Source organism: Corvus brachyrhynchos, unplaced genomic scaffold (assembly GCF_000691975.1).
Source record: "Corvus brachyrhynchos isolate BGI_N302 unplaced genomic scaffold, ASM69197v1 scaffold597, whole genome shotgun sequence".
Lineage (NCBI taxonomy): Eukaryota > Metazoa > Chordata > Aves > Passeriformes > Corvidae > Corvus > Corvus brachyrhynchos.
The window spans coordinates 298,648-311,789 of NW_008239000.1; the positions used below are offsets into that span (position 1 = coordinate 298,648).

At 39.7% G+C, this 13,142-nt stretch overlaps 1 protein-coding gene and 1 long non-coding RNA gene across 10 annotated transcripts in view; one reads left to right on the forward strand and one right to left on the reverse strand.

The window, feature by feature from the left end:
• Positions 1-281: 281 nt before the first annotated feature.
• The window catches only part of LOC108447840, a 21,222-nt gene continuing 8,361 nt past the window's right edge, over positions 282-13,142 (reverse strand). The window contains exons 3-7 of one of the 7 annotated variants that reach the window (XR_001863538.1): positions 12,188-13,107; positions 10,349-10,526; positions 6,103-6,162; positions 753-821; positions 282-472 (exon numbers count right to left, since the gene is read on the reverse strand). This is a non-coding gene — a long non-coding RNA (uncharacterized LOC108447840). Of the gene's footprint in view, positions 473-752; positions 822-2,421; positions 2,547-2,920; positions 3,117-5,489; positions 5,894-6,102; positions 6,163-10,348; positions 10,527-12,187; positions 13,108-13,142 lie in introns of those variants that run through there. The other 6 variants (XR_001863540.1, XR_001863543.1, XR_001863541.1 and 3 more) reach the window with 6 other exon arrangements.
• ZGRF1 (zinc finger GRF-type containing 1) overlaps positions 755-13,142 on the forward strand; it is a 16,105-nt gene continuing 3,717 nt past the window's right edge. Inside the window, exons 1-20 of one of the 3 annotated variants that reach the window (XM_017738998.1) lie at positions 755-881; positions 1,002-1,082; positions 1,203-1,259; positions 1,717-1,902; positions 2,287-4,324; positions 4,636-4,718; positions 5,385-5,483; positions 5,801-5,974; positions 6,232-6,337; positions 6,419-6,525; positions 6,731-6,875; positions 7,633-8,288; positions 9,358-9,496; positions 9,905-10,089; positions 10,211-10,398; positions 10,947-11,086; positions 11,164-11,310; positions 11,893-12,007; positions 12,132-12,391; positions 12,863-13,022. In XM_017738998.1, the coding sequence (XP_017594487.1) occupies positions 861-881; positions 1,002-1,082; positions 1,203-1,259; positions 1,717-1,902; positions 2,287-4,324; positions 4,636-4,718; positions 5,385-5,483; positions 5,801-5,974; positions 6,232-6,337; positions 6,419-6,525; positions 6,731-6,875; positions 7,633-8,288; positions 9,358-9,496; positions 9,905-10,089; positions 10,211-10,398; positions 10,947-11,086; positions 11,164-11,310; positions 11,893-12,007; positions 12,132-12,391; positions 12,863-13,022 (5,087 nt within the window). In that variant the 5' untranslated portion in view covers positions 755-860. The remainder of the gene's footprint in view (positions 882-1,001; positions 1,083-1,202; positions 1,260-1,716; positions 1,903-2,286; positions 4,325-4,635; positions 4,719-5,384; positions 5,484-5,800; positions 5,975-6,231; positions 6,338-6,418; positions 6,526-6,730; positions 6,876-7,632; positions 8,289-9,357; positions 9,497-9,904; positions 10,090-10,210; positions 10,399-10,946; positions 11,087-11,163; positions 11,311-11,892; positions 12,008-12,131; positions 12,392-12,862; positions 13,023-13,142) is intronic. The other 2 variants (XM_017738999.1, XM_017739000.1) reach the window with 2 other exon arrangements.

Sequence of the window (13,142 nt, forward strand, 5' to 3'; positions counted from 1 at the left end):
TGGTGAATGAAGGTCTGGGAGGGGGCTGTGTGGAGGCAGCGGGTTTGGCAGCGGCGTGTCCGTGTGTTCGGCGCGTCCCAGTGCCCGTGGCATTCCCTCGGCACTCATCCTAAGCGTTCGCATTGATCCAACTGCTCTAACAACTCGAGGAATAACTCTGTCCTAAAAGCGGTGGCCGTTTCCAGGGAGTTTCACCTTATGAAGCACCCAAGGAGGTGACAGCCATAGGAAACAGCGCGAATCTTTTCCCTTTTCGTCATATAAACTGTTTCTCCCTAATCCAGAGTATATAGAATTTTATTTTAAAATTTACTGCGGTCTAGCTTTAAATATGCAAAGAGGTTTGGCTTCACGGGGGGCTGGTTTGGAGAGTCAGTTATTTTTTGCATGAGTTAAACATGCGTGACCAACTCCGCACCTGTGACAAAATCCTTCTGGTGACGGCTTCTCTGGTTTTCTTTTGGGTTTTTTTCTGCAAGTAAATTTTTAATTCAGGTAATTCTGAATAAGAGTATTGAGAGTTGCCGGCCATTCATTTAAACAAATGAATTCGCATAAAAGCTAGAAAATATCTTGACATCTATTAAAAAAAGCGATTTTTGTTACCAGCAGTCTGTTAGATTGGTTTTGAGGTTTCTCTTTAAAATGCCCACAGCAGCTTTACCCCTGCTTTGATATCTACTGGTTCGATACTGTCTTTCATCTAACTCTTTTCTTTTGAGGGGAAAAGAGAAGTAATTTTTTGTCCATACCTTTCCTTCACAGTTCTGGTGCATCCTGAACGTTTCCCTGTCTCTCAGGCTGTGGGAAGATGTGGATATCTGTGAAATAAGGTGTTGGATGACTGTGTTGCCAAAACAATGGCCTCTCAAGAATTTACTGTGAGTGATTTTTAACACTCTGTACAATTAAGTAGGAATAACTTTAAAGACTGGAGCTGCTGAAGTATTTGAACATTTTCTTACTTGTTACTTTTTCAACATTTTACCTATTTAAAACAGGTATTATACACTCACCAAAAGATGAAAAAATCAAAAACATGGCAAGATGGAATTCTGAGGGTTAGAACTGGCAGAAATCAGGTGAAAATTCAGACTTAACACTGTTGGATTTAATATCATCTGCTACTGCTGGACTGCCGGTGGCAGTCTAGTTGATCTGTGAAATAACTGGTTGTTTAAAACCTTATTTTTATATTGCAGGCTACCTTGTTTGATGATAAAGGACAATGTCTGGAGAGTATTTTTATAAAATCTCAGGTATATTTTGTTCGGAGTTGTTATTTTTTTATCTGTTGTGGTTTGTCTTTCAGGAAAAATTTCAAACTTAACTTGTTTGGTAGCTAAAATAGTAACTTTTCTTGTTGTTGGTATAAAATTCTGCTACAGTGCAAATAATTGAAAGGGAAAACAGCTTCTATTTATTGATAAATCTTACTGTTTCTGCAGAAGGTTTCATGGGATTTTTCTTCCTTTGGGGTAAAAACAGTGTATTACAGTGATATGTGAAAAAATCCTTGAAGCTAAGTGCTAATGCTTTTTAGAATATATATATAAGTAAAAGTATTATATGGCATCTATGATACAGTAGGTGTAAGTACCTGAATTTTTTACATGTAAGTACTTGAAAGACTCTATTTATTTAAAATAATTATATATTTTTTTTTGTTTCTTATATAGTACTATTATGTACACACTGCTGCACTCTCCTTTCCAGGTGACTCCTGGAGATGATTTAGAAAGTGAGCGATATTTAATCACAGTTGAAGCAGTCAAAGTGAGTGAAAAGCCTTCTGAAGATCAGCCAAGGAAAGCAGAAACTCCAGCAGTGGATAGAAATGGTGTAAAACCCAGTCTTCTGCCCCCGAGACATCTCCCTGTTGGCTTGAAAAGGAAGTTTACGGTGCGTTTTTGTTCCAGGTTTTTATGTCTCGTATTTACATGTATTTTAAAACACAAGGGACACATATTCTCATGAATGGTGAATATATACATCATTTCTTCTTGCTCTTTTTTTCTTTTTTTTTAATTGAGCTGTAATCCAGAATGTGTCCCCTGTAGGTGTTTTTTCCACACTTAGGAAATTTGGTTTAGCAGGATTGCTGTTGCTGAGCCTGAAGTAAGAATCACAAGGGCTTGAGGTTTTTTCTATGCACCTGTGGAATCCCCATTTGGATTTGATCAGAATATATTTTCAGGCCATTTGGTCAGAATATAGTTCATGGAGTGTGCCCCATTTTCAACATTCGATTACAAAACGTGGATTAATTTAAAATTTGTCTCCTAGGGGTTCCAAGGGCCACGCCAAGTTGAGAAGAAAATACCAGCAGTGGAAGATGAAGAAAAACCAACAGTGTTGCCTTTATCTAAGCAGTGCCAAGGGAGTTTTCCATCCCAGTTTTATATCAGCTCTCCATTATTCTCTACGATTCGCAAGAAGGATGCAGAAACAAATCCCTCTGCAGGCTTTCAGGAAGAGGGATGTAAGGACAGAGGCAGAGAACACATGTCTGTGTCCTCCCTGCTTTCAGCTCCATTTACTGACAGCTGTGAGGAGACAGAGAAGGAAAACTCTGATCAATTTGTTGTGAAGACAGAATCCCCTCTCCTTACTGGGCCCACTGATCCCAGGGCAGTGTCCCACCACATCAGGAGCACAGCACAGATAATTGCTCTCCTGAAGTCTAAACCAGCGCAAGGACACAGAGAGCAAACATCTGGAGTCACAGGTTGTCTTTCCACGTTTCAGACAGCAGAAAATGCAGATTTATATGACAAAGAAAGCCCTGTCCTAGCAGCTTTTTCAGGCAACCCTGCCAAAGGACTTATTCCAGATACTCAGTGCCTGCCTTTTACGCAGGGCACTGGAAGTGATAAAAAGGACTGGAATGCTGAAACGCTTCCAAATTCAGCTGAACAACCTGGTGCTGAAGTCGTCACAGGACAGAGACAAGACAAAAAGGTAAATAATTTAAGACAAGGTTTACAAGATCACTGCGACACTGATAGTTGCTTCCTACCTGAGTGCACCGTAAGTAGAATGAGTGACAGTCAGTTTGTTCCATCCTCAGGTGACATTTCACGTTCAGCAAGTCCAACCACCTTTGAAAACAATCCCTTTGGATACAGGGAGCAGCATTCAGGGACTGACAAGCTTAGAGAGAATTTATCTGTAGAGATGCAGAGTGAGCTTCATCCAAGACAAAATTCAGAGGGAGTGTCTAGTGACCCGGAGCTCTCTGGGGATGTGACATTGACAGAAGCTGGAGTTGTGAAGGAGGAGTTCAGTTTGCCTGGCAAAGACTGTAGTTCAGATGAGGAGCTGATGGAGGTTAACTTCAGCCTAATGGAGACTTTTGATTTTAATGACACAGACAATGAAGACATGTGTGAAAGAGAAGTGAAGGAGCTCGCTGAGGGAGACACACCTTCACAGAGCCCAGGTTGCCTACAGGGAGAAGATGTAGCACAAGATGCTGCCTCGAGGCTTCATTCTTGCTGTGAAGTAGAGACACACAGCAAAAATGAAGTCAAATGTTCAAGTTTTGATGGAGATGGGGGTACACCACCGCAACTTTGTGACAGTGATGCCAGGAGAACTGCAGAAGACTCTGCAAACCAGACCACAACTGAAGTGGCACTTTTAAGTGATGGACACAACATAAAAGAGATCAATGAGAGTCAATCAAGTTTTGAAGCCACAAACAATGAGGAGTATCTGGATGGCTGTGCAGCACTCACCATTAGTGGCACATTATGGATAAGAAACCAGCACTCTGATCTCTTGCCGGGTGACACCATTGTGAATGAATGTCACCCTGAAACCAGTGTTTTTGAGGCAACTGGAAGTATTCCAGGTATTTCTCCCAGCAGAATGATTTCTGCCATGGACAAAAAGACTGAGGAAGGAGTTACACAGTTTGGGTGCATGGAATCCCCAGATGTTGGCTCAGAGCACTTCTGGGGTACTAAGAGTGATGACATTAAACCAGGTAGCCCTCTGCTGGCTTTGTCACAAAAATCAGATCCTTTAGGAACAGGTTATTCATCTCCAGAGGAAACAGCAGTAGGAGACACTGAGTTGGAAAATGCATCTCCTGAAGCCTACAAAGGTGAAACAACAGGGGTGGATTGCCTGAAGTGCACAGCAGTGGCTGAGAATTCCTCAGGTCTCCCAGATTTGGTGAATGATATCGCTCTTCTGAGAGCTTTGACTCAGCATAGCACAGCATTAGAGAGCTTGCAAAAGATGGAGGAAAGTAACAGCGTGTTCTGTGAAACAGAGGCTTCTAAGGAGACACTTGAACCCCTTGAGAAGGATGAAGGTTCGGTCAGCTTGTATTTTAAAGTGAATTCTGTATGGCTGTAGCTGTTTGACTTCTGTACTCTCATTTTTCCTCATATTTAGAAATGCTCTTGGAATGATGTTTATGTAGGTTCCCTTGTGCAATTTTTACTGTGTAAAGCAACATTGTGAGCTCCATGTCTGTCTCTGTTTGCTCTCATTCAGTTAAATCCTAACTGTGCAATTCATTGCATGGGTAAGGTTTGCAAGACCAGTAAATATTCAGATGTTTTCAATTAAAAAAATCCAGACTGTTGACTGTAACTCACTGTGCTTTTCCATCTCTTGTAGCTACAAAAGAGTTTACAGAAATGCCTTACTCAGAAAGTTTACAGGCATCTTCCTGTTCATACTTTGATTCTCCTGGCCTTATGGTAACCAGTTTTTGACTACATATATTTATCTGTACAAGATAAATTCATTTTCCACCTGGCTCCTGGAATAAAATTCTTGGTTTATGGAACCATAGAGGTTGAGCTACAAATTGCTTAGAGGCATTGTTTCTGAAGCTGGTAATAAACAGAGGATGTCCTCTTGCCAATATTCAGGAGGCCTCATGTATAACAAGAAACATAATGCAAATTTTAGTATTTAGTAATGTTTAATATTCCATTAATATGTCTGGTACTTACTTCTCCTTCCCTACCCCATCTTTTACCACCTATTTTTTTTCACTGTCATTTTAAATACATGGCTTTCCTTGGAATTTTAGCATTCAGGTTGAAATACACTGGGACAACTGTTTGTGTTTGATGATTTACATTGATTTTTATCCAGTGCTGTTAACAGCCCTTTTTCTTTTTCAATCCATCTAAAGCTTAAAGAAAGATTTTAGATCAAATCTTTCTTTTTTTCCTGTCCTGTTTGAAAAGCAAATATAGTTTCTTATCCTGTCATGGATGGTCCTGGCTTCCAAATAAAAAGGCTGTAACTGAAACTGCTTCCTTTGTATAAATACAAGACATTTCTTAGCCTAAATTTTCACTTTAAATGGTTATTAAATTGTTAGACTAATTAGGTTCTGATACTTTTCTATGCAGCCCAACTGTGTGGACAGTTTATTACAGAAGACAGAGGCATATATTGTACCAATAGCAGCAGCCCAAAGAGACCCTGGGACATCTGACTGGCAACCAAAGGTACCGTTTCTGTGGAACTGAAGTATAATTAACAGTGTTTCCTAAATTTCAGTTAAATGGTTTGCTAATTATAATATATTACAATAAGTCCTAATGAAATTTTAACCAGTTCTCATAATTTTTAGTACAGTTCACTGTGGGAAGTTTCCCAGGGAGTGTTTTAAACTCAAATTACAAGGAAAAAAACCCAGACTTTTTTGTTTCTCTTCTGCAGTTCCCACCAGATTGTTTTTGTTGCATGTACACAAAGTACCTATGTAGATAGTTGCAGAGCAGTTTTCACTTCCTGTTAGTGATAATTCCAATGCCTTGTGTAGCCTGTTGCCTTCCAAGGGCACCAAGTGAAAGGATCAGCAGCTAGTGAGGTCATGTTGAGAGCTCCATGCTCCCAGCTAGGATGGCAGCAGCACCTGGAGAACATGGACTTTGCAGCTGAGACATTTTTCTCACCCCTCTTTTCGAGGAATTATGACCTTTATGGCTTCAGACAGGTAAAACATTTTTTTGTTTAGTTATCTGTACTAACCTTAGTGCAAGAAAGTATCCTGTCAATTTAGGATAGAAAATAGTTCATTTTTAGACTGCTACAATCATAGCAAAATCAATTATTTTTACTTACCTTTGCCATAGAGCTTCGTAATGTGTGACTTGGTATTTTCTGCTCCTGTGATCAGCTGCACTTTGAAAAAAAGAAGATAAACAGTTTAATTTCTAACAAGCTTTTGCTTATGGGTTTTTTTTCATAAAGTCTCCAGGTTCCAGGAGCCTTCGTAACGATGATGTTGACGTTATCAGAGAAGGGAATTTTCAAATGAAGCCTGATGCTATTGAAGAGCCAGGAATGAATGAATCCTGTAAGTGAAAGTAAAAGAAGAAGGGCAGTGATTGGCCTCAAAATTTCTGCATGACTTCAGTGCTTCATCTGTTTTTCCTAGCACTGGCATTGGATGTGTATCCTGAATTGCCACCATGGACAGTGTCAGGCTCACCCTCACACTCTGACCTGAGACAAGCCCAGTGGACTGCCTGGGAACCTGGCAAGGTCTGGATTGACTGTCTCTTGCAGATAGTTTTGGTTTTATTTCCTGTGTGCTCATGGCAATTTCTTATTTTTGAAGATGTTTTAGCTGAACTCTGAGAGACGTTTCAGTTGTTTAGAATCACGAGAGGGGGAATAGTGGTAAAAAGAGCTGTAATCAGGGGTTTTTCCTAGTCATTCACTGGACATGTTAATTCTTCACCTGTAGATTTCATCAGCACTGACTTCCCCACTTGATCCAGACTCTACAGTTTCTCCAGCTTCAGGAAATGAGGAGACTATTGGAGACATCTGGGAGCCCCTGACACATGGGTTCTTACCAAGTGAACCAGAACTCCCAGACTTTTTTTTCAGTAAGAATTTACAGCTTATACTGGCACTTCACACTGTTTTAGCTGGAAAATCTCTGAGCATGCTTGAAGCACAACAAATTGGGCTATCATAGACAGTTACTCTGCCAATTATTTTCTCCTAAAAGAGACTTCAGTAGAGGGATTTAGTTTTATTTAAAAAAATCAGCTTCTGATTTGGGGGCAAAAAGGCTGTAAGCTAAGCTTCTAAATCATATTTAGGTTTTTATTCACCTACTTTTCGTTGTCTTCCATATTCAGCTGTCCTTTGACCCACTTCATTTGACACCTATCAATGACTGTAACTATTGATAGTTAATTTAGTCAAAAGGATGCTTTTTGGTACTAAGAGCTTACTAATCTGCATTATTTAATATTAATTCATAGTTTTGTGGGTTATCTTTTGGAAAAAGCAGCAAATGTTAAACTGGGTGTTTTCTAGTTGGCAGCTGTCAGTGACATCAGATTAATGACCTCCAAAACACAGCCATGTTAAATAACAGTCTTTTATACAAACAGAGTGGCTACATAATGTGTTCTGAATATGGGGATTTAAAATAATTAAAATTGATTAAAAGAATCACACAAAATCCATCATGGTGTTTGGAGTTTTAGTGTAATACTGCACGGGCACAATCCAGAGAGCTTCCCAGTTAGAAGACAGGATGTAAAAGGAAGAACTTAGAATTCCTTCCTTATCTTTTTGTACACCTGAAGTGCCATCCCTAGGTGCTAGAAGTAAGCTGTAATTTGCCCACAGCCCGGGAGAAATCCAGCTCTCCAGAGGAATGCAGCCTCCCAAGACTGAAGCCCATGGTGAAACCACGAACTCCTTTTGTCACTCTTCCTGTCACCGAGGAGACTCCTGACGTGTTTTACCCCACTGAGAGCGAGGAGGTCCAGCGATCTTTGGGCTCTTCAGGAGGCAATTTGTGCAGCGAGTCAGTGGCATTTCCTTGGAGTGCTCCTGGCCCCGAGGACAGGAGTTACGAAACCTCTGTGTTTGGGGAGTACACAGAAGACAGACAAAAGGGATCTGTACCACCAGTGCTCCCTAATCTGACTGCCCAACACAGACAAAGCAAGTGGCTGAAGTATCAAAACAGTGCTCAGAGAGATCTGATCCCTGAAAACAGCGCTGACGGGGAAGAGAATGATGACATCTGTGCCCAGAGTGTCCTCAGAATGCTGCCGGGTGACACAGGAGAGGGCAGAGCCATGAATCCAAGTGCTCCCAGCTCTGCACTGCTGCTGCCAGCCAGCTCAGCTGGGGAACGCTGTGCAAACAGCAGCCACCCAGATCTGGTTTCAGAGGGGAAGGTATTTTCCCTGCACTTAAGGCAGACACCTCTGGCTGCAGCCACACAAAAGGTGTTGAGTCACCTGAGCTGCCACAGTGGAACAGCAGACAGCCAGGTGTGTAACTGTTCAAGCAAACACAGCTATCACTGACACAAACACATTTCTCTGGCCAAAGTGACGGCATTTATCTGATTTCCTGCAAGGCCTTATCAGTATGATGCAATGTTGCTACCACTAGTGACAGAAAAACATGTATTTTTTTAAGTCCTGTGACTAATGCTTTGTAAAGGTAATTCCTTGGCACACACAGTGCCAGATTTAAATTTTTAATCTGAATGTTGATGGCAGGAAGATGAAAGAAAAGCTGTTGGGCTGTTTTGTCATCTGTAATTAGTAAGAAATTGTGTGCACGAAGGGCTTTTCTTAATTGTGGTATGAGCATCATTTTAATGAACACCTCTTTTTGCTTCAAGGCATCATCTCTGACTTCAAAATATTATAAATTCCTTCCGTTTTAGTTGTGTAAAAGTCAAGTTATGGCTTTGAATAAGCACCTAAAAATTTAGCACAGCTGTTTGTGACCAGTAGACAAATGGAGTAAATTGGGGGGAAACACCAAACCAACCACAAGTCAGGTTTTTAAAGTTGTCAGATGGTTTTGAGAGTTGAAGAAAATGTTGGCTTTTCCCTTTATTTTAATGTTTTTTGGTTCTTTAATACTGTCTGTCCAGTACAGTATTTGTGTGAAGTAGAGGTGAGGAAATAACTAATATATTTCATAAATACACTGGTATACACATCGTGTGTGTTTTTATACAAATATATATGTGTATATATATATATGTAAAATCCATAAATACTGGACTTAAAAACCTTATGAAGACAGTTATAACTAATTGATTTCTGTGCAAAAATGGTGTTTAAAATGGGGTTTATGTGCTCCTTTCCCATGCCTAGTGGTGAAAAACATGATTTTGAACTACACAGTTTTCTTTAAAGCCTTTGGAAGTATTATCTGTGTTATTATAAATGCAGGCTGTTTGGCAAGGGGCAAATTTTAATCTCATGGTGCATCCTAAATGGCAGCCCAAGCTCTAGGGAAATGTATTTTTACGAATCTGCAAAATTTGTCTCATTCAAGGCCTTGCAGTTTTTAATGGTTTCTTTTCCTGGGTCTTTTTAGGACATAACAATTTCTGAGTTGTCTTTTCCTCCTGCGGATAAAGTGAAACATGCTAATCTTCCTAAAAGAAAGATTTCCATCCCAGCTGTGTTTCAGTCTCACACTCAATACAAACAGGTTTTTAAAGCTGCTCTGACAGGTAAGTCTCACACTGTGCTCTGTGAAATGCTGTCATTTTTAAGCATTGCGCATTAGAACAACAGGGTACATTTGATTTTTTATATATATACTGAAATATATTCAGTTTATACCCAAAGATTCCATGTACTCCCCAACATTGCAAAGACAAATCAAAAGGACAGTACACTTCTGTTCAACTATGTAACCTCCTGCAGTTTTCCTGTCTTAAGATTCCTAAGCTTTTTTTTCCCCCTAAGTTTTTCCAATAAGTGGATTTTGCAGGTCATATGGTTTATTTTATAATTCAGATTAAATATTTTGATTTGGGATGGAAATCTTCCAATGAAAATAGACTTGAGTGTTGTGTACCTGTGTAAGCATTTTAAGGCTGTGCTAATGATTCTGTTGTTCTCCTTTCCTTACCAAGAGCAATTGAACGTAATGCTGTTTGAGTTGGCCCAGAGACTGCACAATGCCCTCTCCAAAGTGGATATATCATTTTACACTACAGTGAAGGACAGGCAAAGCCAGAGCCAAGGAAGCTGCGCTCCACTCTGCAACCACATGCACCCTGCTAAGCTGGTGATGGTTAAAAAAGAAGGTCAAAACAAGGTGCTGTTTATTCCTTGTGTTTTTACACTTCTGGGGTGAAAGTGTTGGTCCACTGCTTTCTCTTTTCTTCTTGCTTGTTTTAGTGCTCATGGACTTTTTTTTCCTCTCCCTTCCCTTGCAGGGTCGTTTGTTCTATGCCTGTGATGCCCCAAAAGCTGAGCAGTGTTCCTTTTTCAAGTGGATTGAAGATGTGAATCCCACACAGACAAAATCCAGACCGAGCGCAGTGCTCCATGATACAAAAAGTATTGGGACATACCTCAGGAGTCAAAAGATTGCTGTCTATGAGGAATGTCAGCTTTTGGTGAGGTATCCTGAAATGCTGTGCACTTCTCTCAAGTGCTGTGTGAATTCAGGGACTATAAATATTCCACTAGCTTGGGATTTCAGCAGCATTTAGCACGTTTTCATTATATTTGAAGAGTAAAGATTTCTTTCTGTAAAGAAATGCAAGAGCCAAATTAGTGAAGGAAAAATATTGATAGCAATGGTATTTCTTTTTAGCAAGAATCAAAACTGCTGACCAGCAATTTCATCAAATGTTACAACTGTTACATTTGAATTATTGTTCATTTAATCATCAGTCAGAGAATTTGATTTATTCTCTACAAGATTCTAATTTTAATGCCAGAAGACATCTCAAAGGCTATTCTGTGCTGTTAAACTGTAGAGGAAACAATTTAGTTGTGTCTGAATATGAGGGAATTTTGCAGTCAAGATAAATGTATTTAAAACTTGTTAATGGAAGATGATGTACAACCACTTGGTCCAATCTGTGGAGGTTTCTTATTTTTGGTGCTGAATCTAAAATATGTCGACTGTTTACATACTTTTTTTTTTAAATTACAATTTCCCAGGAAAGCCTTTGAAATTCCAACACAGCGGTATAGTAAGTTCAAGAAATTTATGAATACACCTGCCAGCTTTGATGGTGACTCCAAAGCCAAATTATACCTGAAACTAAGCAGAAAGGAGCATTCTTCTCTCTACAGCAAAGGTAAGCACATCTTAAACATCAGATTTAAAGGGTGGCAGTAGGAGAAGCTTATGAGGACTCTGTGGTTTTTTTGGCAGATGACATCTGGGTTGTTTCAAAGACTCTGAACTTTGATCCCATCGATACTTTCATTGCAAGCAGTGCTTTCTTTGGACCATCCTCCAACAATGAAATAGAATTGCTACCACTGAAAGGCTACAGTCCCTCCAACTGGAGATCAAGCAGTGAGTTCCACAGCAAATCATTCAGAACTGTGGGAAACAACTATGGAAAAATCCAGCCAGCCATGAAGGATGAGTTTAGAATTTCTAAAATCTTGCACGTGATTTAATTCACAGTATTTTTTTTCCTTGTATGTTTGAATATATAATTTGAATACAGTAGGTAACACAATTAAACCTGCAAAGTAGCTGGTAAATTCCAAATGGGTGGGGAAGAAATGAGAATAATATAAAGAAAGTAGTAAATTATATAATATAATATACAGTGCAAATTGACTGTCAGAGTGTAAAGTAATGGGAATATGCTTTTACTGTCCTTGAAAAACAAAATACAGAAATCTCGAACAACTCACTGGAAAATTTATATTCATATAAAAAGCCATGTATTAAGTCTGTCATTCTGCAAAAGTTTCTTGGTTTTGCTGTTGAATAGAGCTAAAGCTTTGGGGTTGTTTTGTTTTGTTAATGAAGGAGATAGAATCACTTAATTACTCTTTTGGCATTTTATAATTCATTTATTTAGCTGCTTTGAAATTTCGGCTCATTTAATTTCTTTCTCGTTTTATTTTTCTGTGGCATTTCCAGTGTGTGTTCACGCCTTGCTGGTTTGTAATGCCAGTGGTGAGCTGGCAGCCTTAAGAAACATGGAGGAGCACTTCAATCCATCCACGTTACCACTAATCCCATATCTCCTGAAAATGTGAGTTACTGTTCTGTGGTACTGTGAGCAGGTCATAAAACAGCAGCAGTTCAGTAGAAATATCAGAACCACGAGATACAAATGATACCATATCACACCTTTTGGCTATTTTTTGGTTTCTTAGGAATTTTAATTCTGAAAACACTACGAAAAGAGTGAACAAAAGGAAATTTACCCCACCTGCCATGAGCCTGAAACGCTCAATGACATCTGGCCCTGTGAGCTCTGAAGTGGCAATGGGAGTGGCTGAAGAGATGATCCAAAGGTTCTCCCTGAACCCAGACCAAGCAACTTCATTGATTCACATAGCCCAGATGATGACCTCCTGTGAAAACCTCAAACCAGGGGAAGGACATCAGAGCTTGCCCATCACAATCATACGTGGTACACAGCCAAGAATTGTGACATTTGCTGCTATAGCATCTTTGCAAAAATGCTGATTAATGTGAAATGCCATTAATATGAAATGCCAGAATCAGCCCCTCTGATAATGACCTTGACATTAATACATCCATTCTGTCAGCACAGAGCTTTTGCTCCTTAAGTTTTCATTCTGCCTTTTGCAGGATTTCACAGAAGCATAAGAGGTTTTTCCTAGAAATATCTATACACAAAATCAGAGTTATTTAGTGTCTTCTGCTTCTTTCTTTTCATATTAAAAACACTTCTTATCATGTGTTTATCATGTTTTTGTAAGTGTAAGGTAACTGGTTACCCCTGGCTACTGGGAGCTGCTGAAGCAAGCCCATGCAATGTTTTTACAGGAATCACAGCATAACTGAAGTTAAAGCAATTGATTCAAACTTTCTAGGAAATTTTCACTCATAACTTGGGCTTTTTCTTCCAAAATACCAGGTGTTTTTGGAGCTGGCAAGAGCTACCTGCTGTCTGTGGTGATCTTGTTCCTCGTGCAGCTCTTTGGAAGCAGTGAAGCTGTGCAGGGTCCAAGGGCAACTCCATGGAAACTTCTCATTGCTTCTTCCACCAACGTTGCTGTGGACAGGATACTGCTGGGGTGGGTTACTGAGGTTTTTACGGACTCTTCTTCCAAAAACTATAATAATGCACTTGCATGGTGGTGATAATTGCGTTGGTATTTCCTGTAAAACACATCAAAAACATTGATTTCTTTCCC